Source organism: Rhinolophus hipposideros (genome assembly GCF_964194185.1).
Source record: "Rhinolophus hipposideros genome assembly, chromosome: 3".
NCBI classification, from domain to species: Eukaryota; Metazoa; Chordata; class Mammalia; order Chiroptera; family Rhinolophidae; genus Rhinolophus; species Rhinolophus hipposideros.
Window position 1 is genome coordinate 34,996,717 of NC_138049.1, and position 21,240 is coordinate 35,017,956.

General features: G+C 34.7%; 1 protein-coding gene across 9 annotated transcripts in view; it reads right to left on the reverse strand.

Annotated features, from left to right (window-relative positions):
• NKAIN2 (sodium/potassium transporting ATPase interacting 2) overlaps window positions 1-21,240 on the reverse strand; it is a gene marked incomplete at its 3' end in the record, with an annotated part of 885,500 nt that overhangs the window by 138,481 nt on the left and 725,779 nt on the right. For 8 of the 9 annotated variants that reach the window (XM_081041443.1, XM_081041439.1, XM_081041440.1 and 5 more), the window contains one exon: window positions 3,421-3,621. The exons of the other annotated variant lie outside the window; for it this stretch is intronic. In XM_081041443.1, the coding sequence (XP_080897569.1) occupies window positions 3,421-3,621 (201 nt within the window). The remainder of the gene's footprint in view (window positions 1-3,420; window positions 3,622-21,240) is intronic. 9 annotated transcript variants of the gene reach the window in all.

Below are 21,240 nucleotides of genomic sequence, written 5' to 3' on the forward strand. Positions count from 1 at the left end.
TGTTCTGGCAGTCCTTTCTGCTCGCCTGGAAGCTGTGTGATTAATGGCCCCTCTTCCCAATTATATGGATATTATACTCATCTTCCCTTGGCTGTAGATGGAAGATATCTCATGTATGTGCAATGCAAATATGGGCTTTGTGAATGCTAATTTCAAAATCAGCTAGGAGTTGATTGGCAGAAAACAGAACAACATGGTGACAGGTGTGCCAGGGATCAGGAATCTGTGAAAGAAAAGCTTGGTGAAGGTAGAAGAAAAGAAATAGAGAAATAAGGAGTTAATCAAGAGCAGTGGCTGGGAGAGCAGCACTTTATGAAAGCAAATCTAAGCCACACATTCTGGAAGAGAGGGCAGCTTCAAAGACTGGTGAAAACAACAAGAAGAGCGAGAGTTTAAGCTGACTTTACAAAAAGCAGAATGGAACTAAGAAGCCAAAACTATGCAATAAATGACATAAACTGTATTCTCCGTCTATCATCTCTCTGAAATGTGCCTGTTTGCACATGGTTTTGTATCCTTAGGAACCTCACTCCATTTCTTGCTGTGACATTCTTAAGGTCAGGGATCCTGTCATTTGTTTCTCCAGACACCAGCAGGGGCCAAGCACTCAGGTAGTGTTCACTGGACCAGATGAAACTGAACATTAGGTTGTCAGGGAAATGATTTCAGTAACATGAAAATGGGAGGACTAGAGATTTAAGACACTATTTCATCTCTTAATCACGACAGCAGAAGTGATCAGAATGACGATAGGAAAATGGAGTTGGAAGGCTTGCATTTAACTAGGTGAAGCAAATTGTTCATGATAAGCCCAATTTTGATTTGCATTCTAAAACTCCAGTTAAGATTTGCGAAGTTTTCTGCAGAGCAGATGCTTTCATCCCAAGGCTGGCTAGACAACAGAAAGCCCAAAGACAGGAAGGATGTTGAAACTTCTCCAAGTCATTGGCTTGGGTATGCTGTTGCTAACTTACTCTCAGGTGATCCATAGTCAGCTTTGCAAAAGAATGCCCCCTGGGCAGAAGAACAGGTGGAAATGGAAAGGTAAAGATGCCCCATTCTGTGATAGCTTGCTCAAACTATTTTCCCACTCAACCGGGGGCAATGTAGACAGCACTGATATCCAGTAGCTTGAAATATCAGTCACATCTGCTCTTAGGGACACCCCATCCATCTTCTTTGTGCTCTAGCCTTTTTGCCTTTACAGATGGTTTAATATGAAAGTGGGATGAAAACACTTTTTCTTTGGGCAATATGTCAGCCTCAGCATATGCTTCCATGTCCAAAGGTAGTTTTTAGAAAATTACTCGTGTGCCAAAATTTTATGAGGGGTTTAATAAATCTGTGAATATAGTGTATACAGGCACACATTATTTCAACTAACTCTCTAAAATAGTCACATATAACTATCCATGCACATAAATAAATTGTATCTTTATAGCAGTTTTGACACATAAATGAAAGTTTTTCTAAATGTTTGGGTACAGTAAAAAAGGGAGTTCCAACAAAGTAATGTTTAATCCACAACTTCTCTCTAACACATGCGTATATGAAGATGTTTTATCCGTGGTCCCAAATCAGAAATATTTTACTTATCCCATGTGTGAATGAATACTTCATCTAAATGAATTTTAAATAATGAAATGACTACCTCCATCCCATCAAATCTAACTAATCTTTATTTCAAGATAATGAAAAGGAAGAATTTTAGCATTTAAACTTATTAGAAGGCTTTGTTTATTAAGAAGCGTCTCAGGTTGGACAAATTCAAGGGAGATCACTGAGCACTTGAACTAAGAACATAATTCATATGTTGTGGAAATAATTTATGCTGATTTCTAAATATTTACAGTTCTCCTTTTTTTCTGCCCATTTTGTGATTGAGTGGAACTTGTTCTGAACAATGAACTGTGGACAGTAAGCTTCTCCTTCCACCAGAGGAGCATTTTTGTGGTAGTGTAAATACTCCAGATCTCTCTTTGCTCTCTGGCATGGCAACCCATGATTACTCAGATGGTGGCTGCTCTACTCCTCTTGCTTTCTTAGTGACAGTAATGGTAGAACGTTCTGCTGACTCAGAAGAATAAACCTTTATGGTTTTTAGTCACAGAGATTTGGACAGTGTTTACTAGCATAGCATGCTTAGCCGGTTGTAATTTGTGTGTGTGTGTGTGTGTGTGTGTGTGTATATATATATATATATATATATGTATATACATATACATGTATATGTACATATGTATAAAATAAAATTTATATATAAATTATAAAATATGTGTATTGTGTATATATGTAAATTGCTCATTTAAAAAATCTAATAACTATATATTAGTTATACAATCTAATATACACAACTCACATATTTTTTTTAAAATTCCAGAAGAATTGTAAGTGAACTAATTGATGCTATTCTACCCAGAACCTATGTCTTGTTATTTAAGAATTGTGAGCTAATATAATTCCCAAAGTAACTAAATGAAGAAAAAGATAAAAAGCAGATTCTACTTGCATTATTTGTTGTTAATTTTAAGACTATGTGCACTAATTGTAGCTCTACATGGAGTCTGAGAAAAATACATGAGGATCATCACGTATAGATGTACAATAAATAAATGGAGAAAAGTATTAATATAATAAAGTTGCCTAAACTTTAAGACTTCCACAAAATTATGCATTTAGCCTTAGAAAAAATTTTTTTCTTGAAAAAGAAGTGTCTTATTTATCTCTTTGTCATAGTGATACAATGTAATGTTTTATATAACATACATATATATTATACAAATATGTTCTACAGTTACAATACAAAGGAGTTATTGATAACTTCTACTGCTTTCTGGTAGAGGGAGGGATTTTTATCAGCATAATACTGTAAAAAATGAGGTCATGATTGTCCTAGAAGTAGAATTTACAGAAAAGCTGAATTGTTTTGAAAGGGGAAAGGGATGAAAGGTAATGGATATTACCTGGGGGAAATCTAAGAAGAAGATAAGGGCAAATGGAGAAGAGAATTCCCAGGATTAACAGCACAACTAGAAAGAAGCACAGCGGTGGAGGGAGAATATCTATTGAGATCTTATAAATGTGGGTATTGAAGCATGTCAGTTGTGAAAACTCTGGATTTTCCCTTTAAACTCTTTGGGAAAGTCCACCAAAAGCCAAATAATCAAACCTTGACTGGATTTCGTAAATAAAATATTAAAGATGCCAATGCTTATTTAGTGATTACTGAAAAAAATCAGCACACTCAGTCCAGGGCACAGTTTGGTGTAACCTAACAAATCCTTGTTAAAAGTGGCATTAATTAGAAAAAAGCAAATAGCCAAATTTTACCTGCATATTCCATTTGTGTGCACTGAGACTGCACATAAATAACAATAAGTCCAGAAGCACTAGAAAGAGTGGTTGGCTGTCAACACTTACTGCGAGGACAATCTGGAGGGAACTATGAGCCACTTCTATGTACTGGTACTCCAGAAAACACCCTGAGACCGTGATGTAGCGATGGTCTTCTGGGGCCCAGTCTGGGGCAGGTGTCACTGATGTCACCGTACATCCTGGTCCATTCTCCATCCACCAAGATCGGTGCATTGAAATATTAAAAGTCAGGATAAGGTCTGTTTCCTGCAAGAAGGTAATTTATAAGGATGAGTATTACTTTATAAATGTTAATTAGCTTATTTGAGCTGAGCTGCCTTAACTTTATCAGTTGGAAATGTAGGTATTTTCCCCCTCCTCTAAATCTATTTTATAGGTAGAAAGAAATCATCCAAAATAAAATTATCAGATCCACCTGAAAATTATGAATCATACGTATCTATGGATTCTACTTATAAAGTTTTATCTGACTACAATAATATAAATAAAAACATTTTTTAGTAAAATTATCAATGACTTACATTAATTATAACACTGAGAGTCCTTAGCATTTAGGTCTTGTGAATATTACAAAAGGAATAATTTAAACTATTTTGTCAAGTGAAGTTCATCCTTTATTAAGTCTGTTATTTTCTTCTTCCTCAGAATATTTACTTTTTCACCATTTTAAATGTTAAACTTGTACTTCAATTCAGCAAAATCTAACATAATGTTGAGCCTAATACTACAATTTGTAAGACTTCTCTACTTAATAAAATGTAATACTACTTTTTTTTTCTTGTTTTGTCTCTCTCTTCCTAAAGAGTATTTTAGCACCTAAAATTCCTAAAAAGTATTTTAGCAATTATTTCAGGGTCTTTTCAATCTTAGTCACCCGGTACTGCAAAATTGGCCATAATATTTCTTTGGAAATATAATTATCAAATTTTTGCATGGTGGAGATAATAAGTGAACAACTCTTTAGATGAGGTTCAACATGTTAGGTTAATGTGCAGCTATAAATGAAATAAAAGGTAGAGACTTTTTGCAATTAGAGAGTTTGCAATCATATACACCAACATGGAACTCTCAATAGCACATGGACAAATGTTGTCTTTCAGGAAGAGAATGGACAAAAGGAATGCATCAAACACAGTCTGTTACTTAGCAAGTCATCAGAGAAGATGAATTCTGACAGAAAGAGTCATTGGAGAGAAAAAAGAATTATTTCAGTCTCAGTGACAGAGTGCAAGATAATATATGCCAACTTCTCTCACTCCCAAATGAGGTACTAGATTGACTAGGTGAATCTTGCAGAGAAAATATCTTAAGTCAGGTTTTGTGACCTCAAACCATTCACTCACCCTGAACATATGAAAAGTATTAAGCTAAAGTGCAGAGTGAATTTGAAGATTAAAAGGAGGATTCCTTTGGAGAGGTCTGTGATTTGAGTCTAATTATCTACATAGGATAGTGGTGGGGGAAGAGGTAATTTCTCTTCCTTTTAAGCCTATTAAGAGAGGCTTTAAGGTATCCCTTGGAACTTGGGCAATGCAGCAAACTAGTTTCTGACACAGAATCGATAATTCTCAAAATCAAGTTGTGGCTGAAGCTATCTGCTAAGTTGACAAACAAAGTGTCTACACTTTTTGATTATATTAACTGATTTTTGAATGTTGAACTAGTCTTGTACACCTGTAATAAATCCAACTTGGTATGGTGTGTAATTATTTTTTGTACTTGGTTAGATTCATTTTGCTAATATTTTGTTGAGGACATTCACATCTATATTCATAGAGATACTTATGTGTAGTTTTGTTTTCCTATAATGTCTTTGTCTCTTTTTAGCATTAGGTTAATGTTTGCCTCATTAAATAATAAGTTAGGATGTTTTCCATTTGTTTCTATATCCGGGAACAGATTGTAGAAAATTGATATAATTTCTTTTTTAAATGTTTGATAGAATTCACCAGTGAAAACATCTGGGCCTGGTGCTTTCTGTTTTGGCAAGTTATTAATTATTGAATCAATTTCTTTAATAGATATAGCCCTATTTAAATTGTCAGTTTCTTCTTGTATGAGTTTTAGCAGATTGTGCCTTTACAGGAATTTGTTTATTTCATCTATATTATCAAATTTGTGGGCATAGATTTGTTAATATTAGGTTAGTACAAAAGTAATTGTGGTTTAAAAGGTTAAAAATAATTGCAAAAACTGCAATTACCTTCGCACCAACGTATTAATAGTCTTTCATTATCCTTTTGATGTTTATGGGATCTGTAGTGATGACCCGTCTTTCATTTCTGATATTAGTAATTTGAGTCTTCTCTAATTTTTCTTAGGCTGGTTAAAGACATGAATTTTATTAATGTTTTTAAAGAACCACCTTTTAATTGATTTTCTCTATCGATTTCCTATTTTCAATTTCTTTTATTTCTGCTCTAAGGTGTGGAACACAAGTCTCACCTGTCTAAAGAAGTCTGGTTGTATAGACTAAACAGCCTAGGACAGTGTAACTGCTCCTTGAACAGATTATTCAATCCATTCTTGTTTTCAGTCCTCACCTTCACATACTCCTTTCACTTTTAAAACCTGACTTTCCATGGATTTTATAAGTCAAATCTGTACCGAACACTCCTTTGCATGTCTGTAGATTTAGGTTTTTACCCCCAAGTCACTTGCTAATCTTTCATCTACTTTCCATCTTCCAAAAACTGTTGACACTTCTTGTACATTTTTTCCCTTTCCAATTCTGATCACTGAGGGTTAAACCCTTTTTTATTCTTTAATATCACTTAGTGGAGTTTCAGAATGAAACATAAGTAAGTGCATATCTTCAACCAGCAATCATTAACTGGATGATTCCTGGCATAATCTTATAATATATTCTCATTTATTTCATTTAGACATTTAACAAAAGGTCTCTGTGTATATATGCATATGTACATTATTTTAACCACAGACTATAAATTCCTAGTTGTAAAACTGACAATAGAAAGGTTTCCTTGAAATCCCTTTTTGAATGCAACAGAAATTGCTGAGTGTGACCTGCTCCATACATAATCAATAGGTTATTTAATTCCTATATATTTGTAATTTTGGGTTCAAAATTATAAGGATTATTCAGAAAAAAAAAACTAGTCTCAATAGTACAAAACAAGGATAAAACAACAAACCAAATCTTGTATATTCTTGGTGGATTTATATTGAAAAACGTACAAAATTGGCTCAGGATTATAAGATTTAAAAACTTTTACATCTAAGAAAAACTTTCATAATTGTATGTTCAGATCAGTATAGTGACAAAAAAAATCTATGTATCAATGTATTTATTCATCTCTCTTAGTAAGTATTCAAAAAGTTCACATTAAAAGACCCCATTCTCGGTCATGCCGTTTTTCAAAATAACAGAGTCTGATGGATTACATGAAAACTGTTATTAGCACTAAAATGTTGTTTCTGACAGGGGCTGTATATATTCAGGTCAACATAGGAAGCCTAATTGCTCAATAAATAATACACATTTGATTAAAAAACTGTGACAAGTAAATGAGAAAATGATACTAGTAACATCTCAGAATTTTAATAAAAAGCTAAAATTTATTTTCAGAGTTTATGGCATTTGAAGAAGACCATGCATGTCTACCCGGAGAAATCCAAAACTCCAATTCAAAAATCTGTATGCACTCCTATGTTTATTGCAGCACTTTACACAATAGCCAAGATATGGAAACAACCGAAATGCCCATCGGTAGATGACTGGATTAAGAAGCTGTGGTACATTTATACAATGGAGTATTACGCAGCCATAAAGAAGAAAGAAATCTTATCATTTGCAGCAACATGGATGGATCTAGAGAACATTATGTTAAGTGAAATAAGTCAGAAAGAGAAAGACAAGTACCATATGATCTCACTTATATATGGAATCTAAAGAAAAGACTATGCGAATGAACTAATCAGAGACAGTTTTGGGGACGCGGAGAAAAAACCGAGAGTGGTTAGATGGGTGTGTGGGAGGGGGTTGGGGATAAGGGGAAAGGTGAAGGGATTTGGAGGCAGCTGGTGACCACAAGATGGCCTCGGGGTTTTTTTTTGTTTGTTTGTTTGTTTTTGTTTTTTCTTTTTGTTTGTTTTTGAAAATTAATTTGGGGAAGGTATTCTATAATGTTGTGGAGATTTTGTTGGGTATCCGATGGGCATGCGTCCTGTTTGGGAGACCACCTCAGGGATGCTGTGGATACCTGATCATGGCATTGGACACCAGAGGCTGGACATTAATGAATGCCAACTATAATTTTATATATATAATGTGATGGTTCGGTGTGGGGTCGGAGGGATGGTGGATGGGGGGAGGGGGGTTCACAGTGTGAGGGATATGGATGATGAACGTCTAAGTATTACCTTGTTTTGTACACCTGAAACTAATAAATAAATAAATTTATGAAAAAAAAAATAAAAAATAAAAAAATAAAAAATAAATAAAAAAAATAAAAAATAAAAAATAAAAATAATTGCAAAAAAAAAAAAAAAAAAAAGAAGACCATGCATGCATATATCTGTTCTGATAGTAAGTAAGGATGCTGTGTTGCAGAAATCGAGTTGCAGTTTTAAAAGTCTGAAATATTTTCTTAGATTTCTGAAGTTCTCTAATACTTAGATTCTCCTTTGGAATAATAATATTGAAAATTGATATATTCCCATATCTAAACTACTTAGTTACAAACTGAAAGGCTAGAAACTGTACTTCTCATTAAATGGCAATTAGGTTATAGTTAACAGCATAGTTACTAAAAATTATTAATTATTCATATACCAATTGCAAAGCATTCAACCAGGCCATAGTGATATAAAGAGATATATGAAGGTATCCCTGCTATTATGAGATTTATTGTCTCTTTTGGGGGACAAAGTATAAAGATAAACTATAACAATATGAGGAAGTAGTGGATAAGTATCTAATGAGAGGTGTGGATAATCTACACAGAGGTACTCAAGAGAGTGTGATGCCTGCAACTCTGGTGAGATGACCTCTCAGAGATGGGAACGCTAGCTGAGTCCTGAAAGAAGGGCCAGCCTTAGGCAGGCCTATAGGTCGGGAGCGAGAAAATACTTTTTAAGCAGAGAGGACCAAATAATCAAAATTGCAGAGCTAACACACTACTCTACTTATATGTTTATGGACCAATAAGTAGCCTTAATTTTATGAGACGAGAGTTTATAAGAAGGAATAGTATAAAATCACTTTTATAGATAAGTTGGGTCTAGACTTGGGCGGGGGGGGACCTAAATGCCAAACCAAACATCCTGGTTTACTGAAAGATTTTTGATCAGTGACAAGACGTTGGCACTGTGAAACATGAACCAAAAGGTATTACGATAAACATAGTCAAATCTCCTGGAGGTTTCAGGTAGATAGTGCAGGAAACATGTGGTGAGTCCAGTACGGTCACTGTGTTAAGCAGCAGTCATTATGGAGGTGATGGCACAAATGCTATAAAATCCAAATGCTTGACTTTAACCAGACTATTCTGCTGAGTTCCATAAGGGTGCGAGGAGGTTAGGACCAGAACCACTGCTTTCAACAATCTCAGAGTAACGAGGGGGGCAAGTCAGCATTCTCCCTACCTTAAAACATACTTTGGTGATGATAATAAAGAAATGCCAAACAAGCACATTTAATGGAAAGAAGCAACTTTTAACAACAACAAAAATATTCTGAGAGGTCATAATATTCATATTAATGAAAACATATATATTTAGTTGTTAGGACTAAGACAAATAGTTAGGAAAACCTGTGATTGAATGGCATTCTGAAATTAGCTAAGGAGGCAGCAGTTGGGATAACGGGGGCGGCTGTATTTGATACCAAGAATCACTTTTTTTTTTCAAATGAACTCTTATTTATTCACAACCAATAAACACTGGGTTAAAGTTCAAAATATTATCAGAAAGCATTGTATTATATCTCATTGCTAATATCTACATGTGGTTACTAATTCACAGAAAACCGCGGGAAATTCTTTAAAATCATCATCATTCATGGCTTATTTCAGGCTGGTGAACTTAAAATTCTAACCCTAAATATAGTTGTTTTTTGTTTCTGTTAATACATTCATAGATCTATGCTTCAGCTTATACATATAAAAACGCCAATGCTAAATTTACTCTGGTAACATGTGAGAATCAGTGAAAGCAAATCATATTGTTCAAGATGCCAGGAAGAAGAAGCTGAGAAAATATGGTTTTGAGAAGATAAGCAAAATTACAAATGCACTTTAACAGGTTGAATGAATGTTACATCTATAGGAATAGCCCAGAACATAAGAAAGTTCATCTCTACCAGGTCTAAAATCCAAAGATGTTATTCATCCTACTATATGGTGAACTTAAGAGAAGTAGATGAAGCATCAAAGATACATTTGTGCCTCTACTTTCTTCTAGAATCTTCAACTATGGGTACCTCTGGAATTTGGCTGATTATGGATCATGATTCAGTATGACACCATACCTAATGTTAACTCCAGTTTCTGGTTCTTGCTGTCAATTATTCAAGAAAAGATTTCTGTAGTATGGAAAGCATTGCTCTAAAAACAGATGAGGAAAGTTCGATGGTATATAGATTTCTAGAAGCTACAGTTTTGTAATCAAAATGTGTTTCTTCCCATTAGGTAGAGTCATTAAAGATTTAGTATAAAATATTTTAAGTTCATTTATACAAGTTTTCATTGTTTCCTAGCTGAAAGTAGGTTTCTCATGTCTGTGTTCCAAAAAAAGCCAGGATTTCACTTTTCTAAATCTTAGCCTAAATACCCCTTCTTAGTCCAGATAAATGTTTTATATTATTTCACAACTGGTTTGTACCATCTGCATCCTGAGCATTATTGCAAAAATCACATTTTTATGAAATCCTCCTCAATACCACCTATTAACATCCCGTATATCTCACAATATTTAAATTAATACTTTGGGCTACTCTTTCTAAGAATTCTGTTTCTTTTTAACATCACAATGTTATGCCTGGTACTTCATATATATATATATATATACATATATATATATATATATATATATATATATGTATATATATATATATATATATATACACAAAAGCAACATTATCTTGGTCAATTGCTTTCTTCTTATGGGTAAAGGAGTATGTTAAGCCCAAATATAGTCACTGTTCCTGCTCAAAAAATGCATATTAACTCTCAGCTGGAGAAGAAAGTCTGCATCTAGAACATAAAAAATATATATATTTTAGTATGTTCCTTGTAATGTTCTAAAAGAGAAAGAAGGGAAGAAAGGGAGGGGGAAAGGAAAAGAAAGAAAGGAAAATGAAAAAAAACAAATAATTCAATAAGAAAGATTCCAAGCTATGTTAATGTTAAAGCTAATTGAATCTCCAGGCTCAAAAGTCTTAATTTTTTTTTTTTTTTCAGTTTTTCCCTTCTAATGTTAGGACCCATTATCTATGAGTGGGATCTATGTTTGGCAAAATGAGTCTTCTCTCTTTCAAACCATTAGTAGCATATGCTAGAGGCAGAATTTTCTCAGTTGGTTACAATAATGAAACATCAACTTCTCATTGACTTTATAGTTTTTGGTGTACTAAAACCTCTTTAGGCAGCTTTTCCAGCTGTTTTCTCTCTTTCCCAGTTTGTTCCCTCCCTGCAGGTAACTTTTCCATCTTGTGAGTGTTCCTTTCCTGTCTAAGAACTTTGAAAAGTGATCTGCATTTACTCTAGAGGCTTATGGAAGCAAAAAACATGTCCGTTATTTGATGATGTTACTGCCATTTTAGCATTCTTCGAAAGACCACCAGATCATTTGTTTTTAATCATGTATGTGGATTTTTAGCTGGCATGGAAGCACAGAGGTACTGACGATATTGAAGACTGGGAGACATTTAAGGCACATGGAAATGTTCTCCTCACTACTTCCCCATCATTACTGCCTGTCATTATTCCACCTACATGTGAAGCCCACCTCTGGTACTGACATCATCCTTTCTGCAACGTCAGACACTCTGACGGGGATCACACCTGTGCTTGCCTCCAAGGATGTCAACCTGTTAACAGAATTGAATGCGGAGCCCAATCTCGTTTTGATCCATAGTTCAAAATGTATATTGGTTTAATTTGTTACCAGAGATGCTAATAAAGTTTTATGTCCTTTCTTTCTCTACTCGTTCTCTGGAAGAGAACAATCCATAGAAAAATGACCCCCAAATGGTACCACGATAGAGATGAACCAAGTGTTAACGTTATTGATGGACTTCATAGTCATTTTTCAGTTGTTGAGAATGGCCACAATTGGAGAGAAAATGAAGTACTAATTAACAGAAAATTTCTCTATAAAACCTCTCATTTTGTAGATAAGTATATTTGTTCATTTTGAAGATAAGTGTATCTGTTGGTACATTATAAATTCTGCAACTTATTGTTAAATTTGAGGCAATACATACTTCAAAAAAGAAAGGAAACAAAGTTTATGTATTCATTACTGAGCAGATGTTACAACAACATTTAGAAGTAGGGGTTATTATCCTGATTTAACATAAGAAAAAAATGAGGCTAAGCATAGATATATAACTACATTCATTTAGTTTTCTTAAGGATGAAATTGGGTTTTAAACTTATTTTTGCCTGACTTCATGCCTTCCCACTGGGCTTCGTTGCCTTTTAAGAAAATTACCTTGGTCACCCAATCAACTATTGCCAAAATACCATATTCAGTATTCTTCAGGAGAATGTACTAAAATAAAAGTGGAGGACACATAATTTACACAATTTATTTCAAAAATTTCCAACTACTGTTCAGAAAGCTACTCAGCATTGTAAAAGACCTTGACTTGTCCTCTTAGAGGGTTGACTAACTCTAATCCAAAATACATTGTACTCTGCCTGCATTTACAGTAGAGTTATACTTGCCATGCACTTGGATGAAAAAGCTTTTAAAGATTAATTTTAGTTGTTTTTATTCTCATGAGAGAATTTTTTTTAAAAAGTGGTAAGATTTGTCTCTTGTCTTGTTTTATCCTGGCAAGTACATAGATCAATACTGCTTAGAATTTGTGGAAACAAATATAAATAAACCTCTAAGTCTAAATAAAACACCTTTAAGTATGTGTACCTATTTCATTTGGATTTCTTCCAAAGAGCTCTTTGTAGCTATTGGAACACACAAGGGCAAGAGGCTGCTGGTGGAAAGGTCACTGTCTAGAAGAAAGCATCAAGAAACAGAAAAAATATTCATCACTTTTATATTGTCAGAGCACTTAGGTCCTTAGCCTCCCTTAGGAAGAGGGGATGTTCTCCTCGGAAGTATAAGAAAGACGTAAGTATAAGTTAGGGCCACAAATACAGGAAAGAAATAATTCAATCATAATGTTGCAGTGGTAGAAAGATGAGGGTATAGTGGGGTGGTGGGCAAGATAGTAGTTCATCCTAGAAAAGGTGCTGATATTCAGCGATATCAGCCATCATTTAGTCCTTGTTATTTAAAAGATGCGCTTCCAAGTCCTTTTTTTTTTTAATTTTGCAAACAGAAAGGCATCATAATCTGTCAAAATACTCTTTTCCATTTATTGATGATTCTCTTTTAACAATATCAAGAATGACTTGAAAAGTCTTGTGGAAAGCAGTAACTTAGTAATTCCCCATCCAAAGGGGTTGTTTATAGTGATAAGCCAAAGAGCCATTTGAATTTATATCATACACATTAGCACATCTAATATGAAACTGGAAACCACATTGAGAAAAACATGGTGGTATGATTTTAAGTTATAGGTGGAGTTTGTTAAGTTAAAGGAATGGTAAAGTAACCAGCTGTTTTCCTTCAGTGGACATAGGAACTATGTGACATATAATCTCATACACCTAAGGAATCGCATGTCTTTTGGTCAGACTGTTTTAGTGTTTGACAGACACTGATAAAATTGCATCCCAATGTGTCCAGGGTGGTTATGGGGTCTAAGAACCATGTCATATGAGGAACCTTGTCATATGAGGAACTTTGAGAGAATTTGGGTTGAACTGTCTGGACAAGAATGGAATAAAAGGGATCCTCATAATTGCCTTAAAATATTTAAAGAAATACCAACATTCAAAGGGATCAGACACATTATGTATAGTTAACTTCAGAAAAGCAGGAAGAGATTCAAGCTGATGAAATTATCTGGAAGGCAAGGCAGACCAGGCCCAAAGGATTGCAAGTGCTCTCAAAAAGAACGGGTGATGTTCTGAGTAACATATCCTTGTAACTAGTGGTATTCAAGCAAAGGTTGGATGATCATTTAAGAGTGAAGACCACACTCAAAACTTGTACAGTCTCTTCCCTCAAAATAATTCTGTGATTGTAGGAGAAAAGAGAGAATAAAGATCACCCATGATAGGAGTTTCTGTTGTCTAGGTTTATTCAGTACCATTTAAAGAGAGTAATGTAAATTTCTGAGGATATCACCCTATCTAGATTATAAGAAATGATTGAGAAAATTTCACTATAATTTAAAGTCTATAAATGGCAAGTTTATGTCAAACTATTAGTTTACTGCCTCTATTGACAAGTACTCATTTTAGTTACTAAATACTACACTATGCTGTATTTGACAATGATTATATATAAATTCTCAGCATCAGGGCACTTAGAGAATCTCTTTAGGAGTATCAAAATCACTTAAACACTCTTGTGAAATGGAGCAATTTCAATAAATTTTCACCAATCACTGATTGTTCACAGCTAGAGCCAAGGGAACGACTTGAATTTACACAATGAATCTGAAAAGAATCTTACAGAAATTCGAGCAATTTAAGAATTTAACATAGTTAGAATATTAAAAGGTTCCTTACTATTATAGAATATGGCTACATAACTTTGAGTAACTTTGTACAGTCATGTGCCACTTAATGACAGGGATATGTTTGAGAAATGCATCATTAGGCAATTTCATCCAGAGTGCACTTACACAAACCTAGGTGGTACAGCCTACTACACACCTAGGCTTTAGGGTATAGTCTATTGCTTCTAGGCTACAAACCTGTATAGCGTGTTACTGTATAAAACTACAGGAGATTGAATCAAGCACAAAAGAAAATGATACAATCAAGAGGCGCTATAAACACGATCTAAGAGGCTGCTGCCAGCATAACACAACATACTATTTTACAGCAACTTTATTTATAAGTAGGAAAAGTACACTGTTAAATAAAGATAAAAAGTAATAAAAAAGTATAGTATAGTAAATACATAAACCAGTAATGTAGTCATTTATCATCATTATCAAATATAATGTACTGTACTTAATTGTATACTTTAATACAATTGGTAGTGCAGGTTTGTTCACACCAGAATCAACACAAACACATGAGTCAGGCATTTTGCTATGATATTATTATAACTGCTATGATGTCACTAGGTGATAAGAATTTTTCATCGCCATTATAATCTTATGGGACCACCATCAGATATTTGGCTGGTTGTTGACTTAAAACGTGGTTATGTGGCACCTGACTGTACTTTAAAAAATTCAGTCACAAAAGAACTTAAACTTATTATTTAGATCCTATGGCTAAATTCAAATCTACATGTCTGACTCTTTCCACTCTAAAATGCAGTAATTAATTTTCCCTGGTGCTATACTGTCACTTAGCATAGATTGAAGCTTTAGTTTTTGATTTCTCCCTAGTTGAATAAATGTTAATCATTTTCCATAAAGAGAGATGCATGTGCCTGTCTGAGATCACTGAGAATAAGAAAAAAGGAAGAGTAAAAATATTTCATGTACAGGAAAATATTGAAAGATCTCATGTAATTAATAGCAATCGTGTTTTTTTCTTTTTTTTTTCCTGGTCTACATTATCCAGGTAGTTATGTAACTTCTCTGCTCTGTTTACAAATGGAAACTAAGATAGTAGGGCTGGTGGGAAAAGTAAAACACTGTGAAAGGGAACACTTGAGCTCAGTACTATGGGTATCATTCTCTCTATATTGTTCTCTCATTCAGTAATATAGAAGAGATAATGACCATCCCTTTCCAGGTAATTGAGTACCAGAGAAGTATATATAATGGGAATTGTTTCTTTGAATGAGGATAAATTTGGTCTTAGTGCTAAAGCTCTGTGGAATATTGATATAATGAGATTTCTGACAATTCGTAATAATTAACCATTTTCATCTGAATCATCCTACCTTTAATAGGAGATTAGCACACAGCTGAGAATCTTTTTCCATCACTTTAAGACTATTTGCTCTACAGCAAAGGATCCTCTTGACATGCGCTTACAGTAGTAGTGCAAGATCTTACAGATCTTGTCCCATGGCTACTCTATGTTGTCACTTTGTCCACAGTACTTCCTCCTACACCCATCCTGACCTCTGCCTACATATAAGGAGCCTACATTTGCCTGTGTATATTTCTACACACAGTATTGGCTTACCTACCCTTCTCTAAACCTTCTCTCCACTCTAACCTAACACTCCAGACTCTGTACCTGAAATTGCATTACTTATGTGACCACCTCTTCCTATGCTAGTTGTATTCCTGCCTGTGACTTCCTGCGAGCATGGTTTGAATTCACATCCTGGGCCTTGAAGTTCTTCTGCATCTGACTGCTTTCCAAGACTCAATGAACATCACCATAGAACCTAGAGTCTAAATATACTCAATAACTAATTACTGGCATATCTATCTCTTGGATATGACAAGTATCCAGTACAGCTTCTTATCAACATTTATTGAGTCGATAGGTTTCATGTACTTATAATGAATGTATTGCAGTCATGTGCGCTCCATCTCTTTATAACTTGGTTTAACCTTTCTTTTTGACTAAAATGGATTTCTGTAAAGTATATCATTTTTTTTTCAATATCTTAATGTTGTAAAAGGTTTTGATGTTTATCAGATTTAAACCATAAACAAAGAGGCTAAAGGAAATTAATAAGCAACTTGTGTTCAACTAGATTAATGATCAAAAGCAGATATAGCTTTGCTTCTCTCAAGCTCCAGGGTACTTGTTTTTGTCATCAATATAAACAGAAAACAATATTTCTCCTGTGCACATGGGTAAATTATTCCTTCCCATGGGCCAAAATAAGTAAGAGAAAAATATTGTGATACATTAGTTTTTCAGGGGCATAATTTGAGATGGGAAATAGGATTGAGTATGAACTGAGGGGCTAGTAAAGTCTGATAGAAATAATTTTAGAGCCTTCTAGAGGCAAAAGATAACCTACCTATCAGTGTCTGAGGAAAATATCTAAAATTTCAACAGTTTTGGGGACAAAAGTCCATTGACAGTGGGAGGACTATTCTGGTTGGCTTCTGGTCCCCTCCTCTCTCCAAATCCCTGGGGCTCACTTCTTAGACTCAATAGATTAAGAGGAGGAAAAAAGAAAGTACTTATTTCCCACTCCTCAGGTTTTCAGAGATGAAAAAGAATTTTTATTTCATTCTTCCTCAGGGAAAAGGATGGGAGAAATATATCTCCCATGTCTCACTTGTCTCTCTCTTAGCCCCACCACCTCCATGAAGAGTGACATATTTGATGGATAAGTTTGGAAAAAGGACTGAGCGTGCTCAGCTCAGTCAGACCTCTCATTTGGAGCCAGCCTATCTGCAGAATGCACACAATCTTTATACCTCCACGGGGTGAAATCAAAGGCACATGCTACATCTTCTTTGTAGTAATATTCATAGGAATATTTCATAAAGATATGTTCATATGGATATTTTATAAATATATGTTTATGTTTTTTTCTGGTTATCCTTTATAAAAATATGCAACTCAACTGAATGTATGCCTGGATGATACTGAGCTGGAGAATGGGAGACAGAAATAGGAGGCCCAAGGATTTTACTGGAGAGAAGTCTGTAACACTCAAAGGGCCCAATGTACCCATAGTCCACTTTTGAGGAATGCTGAATTTGTGACCCAAAATCCCAGTTCACAGCTAAGTGGACAATGAACATAAACCTTATATAGACAGAGATGAACAGAACTAGTTAGGTTCTGTCTTTTGCCCACATTGAATATAGTACATTCAGATAAAATCAGCTGTATGTCATTAAAATATTCATCCCAGAGTCATTGAAGGTATTCTGAGTATGTCTTGGTTTAAAAACTTGAAACATGAAAAGGGAACCTGAAAGGGCCTATTTCATAAAAATTGACTAAGATTATAGTTCTTCAAGAAATTGACGGCCACCACTATGAAGGATAAAATATAAATGAGACATGATTTGGTCTTCAAAGACTGTACAATCTGATATGCAGTCAAACAACATGTAGGATTATATCATAAGGTAAAACATGGCTATAACCTTAGGAAAGATAAAAAACAAAACAAAACAAAACAAAACAAAACACCTCTGAAGTAAAGGTCACATTCTGTTGGGTTATCATGAAAAGCTTAATAGTGGAGTTGATATTTTAACTAGGCCTTGAAGAACAGAGAAAATTTAAGTAGGCAGAGATGTAAGAGGGAAATGTGGACAAAGGTAAAAAGTGAACAAAAGAATTTAGACAGGAAATACTTAAGAAATGGTGAGTTGATGTGTGGGGCTACAGTGGTTTGCTTTCATATATGTGTGTATGTACGTGAATGTGTATGTGAGATTGTGTCGGCATACGTGTACAAATGTGTGTGCGTGTGCACAAGCATAGTATGTAAAGCTGTGTGAAAACATGAGTGTGTGTGTAACTATATGTGAGTGAGGGTGTGCACGTGAGTGTGAGTGTGTGTGGATGCACATGCCCCTGAGACAGTCACAGTAGGGTAGTGAGGGATACTATAGGAAAGATGAGAATCATGGGGCACTAAAGCTAACAGTTAAGACGACTGAGTATCTTGGGATCAATGGAGAATCTTTTTGAGTTTGATACCTATAAGAAATCAAACTTTGAATTTATACAACCTAGGAAGCCAACTTGGATGAATGAGGATTTAGACTTGCATTGCATAAGGAAAACTAATAGATGGAAACTAACATATGGGATACTTCATAAACATTATCTCATTTCATTCTCACTACACTCCTTTGGAGAGAATATTCTGACAGAGAGAAAACTGAAGCTGAGCAATTGACTTGCTAAAGGGCAACAAAGACCTGGACTGAACTCATATTTGTCTTACTCCAAAGCTCATGGTCCCCCTCCCCAACATCGGTGATATCCAAATTTTAGTGACTTGCATAATATCTTCCTTGGTTTGCCTTAATACCACTGTACTAGTTTCTTAACATTGGTCTTATAATTAACTTATAATCTAATTTATTCTGAAAAGGAAATTCACATTACTATTCAAAGTTCTGATTACGCTTTTCTAATATAAATTGAAAATTCCTGTATAACATGGCATCCTCTAGCTAACACATCAAGCATCTTTTGTAATAAAAAGCGGCACCCAAGTCCCCCAAGGATTCTGGCCCAGCTTAGGGTTGATTGAAGACACAGGGCTTGGTGAGCAAAACTAAGATTGTATTCCAGCTTCCACTTACCCCTTTAGGCAGGTGCCGTAGGGCAGGGCACAACCTGCAGTTTTATGTGGTGGCCTTGACTATACTTATTAAATTAAAACAAACAAACAAACACAAAACCAAAACCAAACAAACAAAAACCTGCCTGGCTGTGGACCCCTTTGTATAGTCTAGAATGTTTTTGGAAATGCTGCATTTCACAGAAGAGGAGGGGGCCTGTCAGTTGTCTTGATATCTGAATTCCTCTTTTAGACTACCATGTACCCATAAAAGGCATTTAATGAGGCATGAGTCATTTCACAAAATGGATTTCCCGGATGTTTTATGCATCTTTAAATGCGTGTTAAATAGATAGATTTACACACTTGGATATATAAATGCTGCTTATTTGCTCCATGAATCTGCATTGTATAAAGTTGATGATAACAGCTCAGGTATCCTAAAACTGCCCCTTGATACAATTACATCATGTCTCCATGATTCATTTACTGCATTTTTTTAAAATAAGTCTCTAAATTTCATCAATTCAGAGGTGATCTCAATGATTCCACAAATGCAAGAGAGAGCTTTTTGAATGGGACTTTTGGAATCTGGCTCTTTGCTTCTGCTTTTAACTTTTAATACTCCATTCACTGTATTCCTACTTAGTTCAGACGCTGGCAAATACTTCTTCTTTATATATTCACGCAAGAAGCAAATAATATTCTTCTTATTATTATTTTCAAGTGGTAACACAAATTGAGTAAATTTAGTTACATTTCTATTTTCTTTTCTTTTTTTTTTTTTTAAAGAAGACTATATGTTACAGTAAAAAGAGTAGGCACTTTGGAAAAAGACACACTTTGAATCTGTCATTTGATAGTTTCTAACTGTGTAACCTTAGCTGAGTTAATTAACCTTTCTGTCTTCCTCTTTAAAATGTGGATAATACATTGAAGTTGGTCTGTGGGACCAAAACACATAAGCCATCTGCAGCACAAAGTAAGTTTTTAATGAAAATAATTTATTTTTTCCTTTCATTATAACTTTAAACTGTAAAAAGTTAAGTGAGACAAGCTATTCAAGAATTTTGAAAACTAGTTTTGATGTACCACCTGTTCATATCCAACTATTTTATATTATCAAACTAAGCAGATATTTCCTGACTGCTACCATTTCAAGAAACTATTTCTCACCATAAAATAAAATAAAACAAAGGACAGTGATGGCACATTCCTGAATCATAAGATCTGGCCTTTTCCTTCCTGGATGACTAGTGTCCCAGTCCTGTGGAAGGACAGCATTTGCACTGGGCATCCAGTGACCCTCCTGCTGTGATAGTGAAGAAAACTTTATGTATGGAACAGACATGTAGTCAAGTCTCGCTTCCAACTGCTGCCTGTGCATTTTAAAAATGAGATTTTTTTTAAGAGGAGATATGTCCCAGGGAAAAAAAGGAATTATGCTCAACTATGGCTTCGCGATTTATGTTTAGACTCTTTGATCATTGTATTTAGTGCGTAAGTGGAATGAAGGAAGCTCTCGTGTCAGGAAGATAGAGGAGGCAAGCACAAATCAATACTGTGGAGGCTGCTCAAGGAAATGACTTTTCTTCCTACTTGGTATTTTTGATATGTGAATGCGGCATCTTAGTGATTGAATTTTCTCAGTTTAGAACAAAACAGATATAGGAAAGCTGGATTGAGAAAGCTAGAAGTTAAGATGGAAAATTGTAAGAAACTAAGCATTACAAATGAGCCACTTTAGATTATTTAGAAGCACTAATGAGAAAATACTATGATGGGTTTCATTTTTATTTAAATAACATAACCATTTGCTCAAGTGATATTTTCAGATTCAAACTTCTAATTTTAACAGGTACGTACTCTGATTCAAGACAAATAGGTACCACAAATAGACTCAAACTTCTTGAGGACAACATATTGCCAGAATTAAAAGTGCTATCTTAAAAAATGTAATTCTGTTCCCTGCTTGTGGGGAAGTACAGATAATAGGTAATATTCTGGCATAATTTGTAAAGCTTCCTCAGAGCTGGGATTTTGAAAAAAAAATGAAAAACACTTATGAGAAGATATTTTGCTCAATTCATATCTTTTCACTTCAAACCATCCCACCATCATCTCACAATAGAATAGAAAATTAGTATTTAAGTATTAGAGCTGAGCTCACTTAATTTCCTTCTTCTCTGATTTGTGTAATCCTTAGAGTCTTAGAGCCACAAAGTGCCTCAGAAATTATATTTTCTGCTTTTAAGCAGCAGAACCAGGAGGAAGTTCCAAATCTCCTAAATCTTATTCCAATGTTCCTTTTCACACTTTAATTCTTCTAGAGTGGACACATTATGCACCCTTATCCTATTGCCTTTACAGAGATCATTATTTAAGCAAAATGCCCTCCATTTTCTCTTCCTT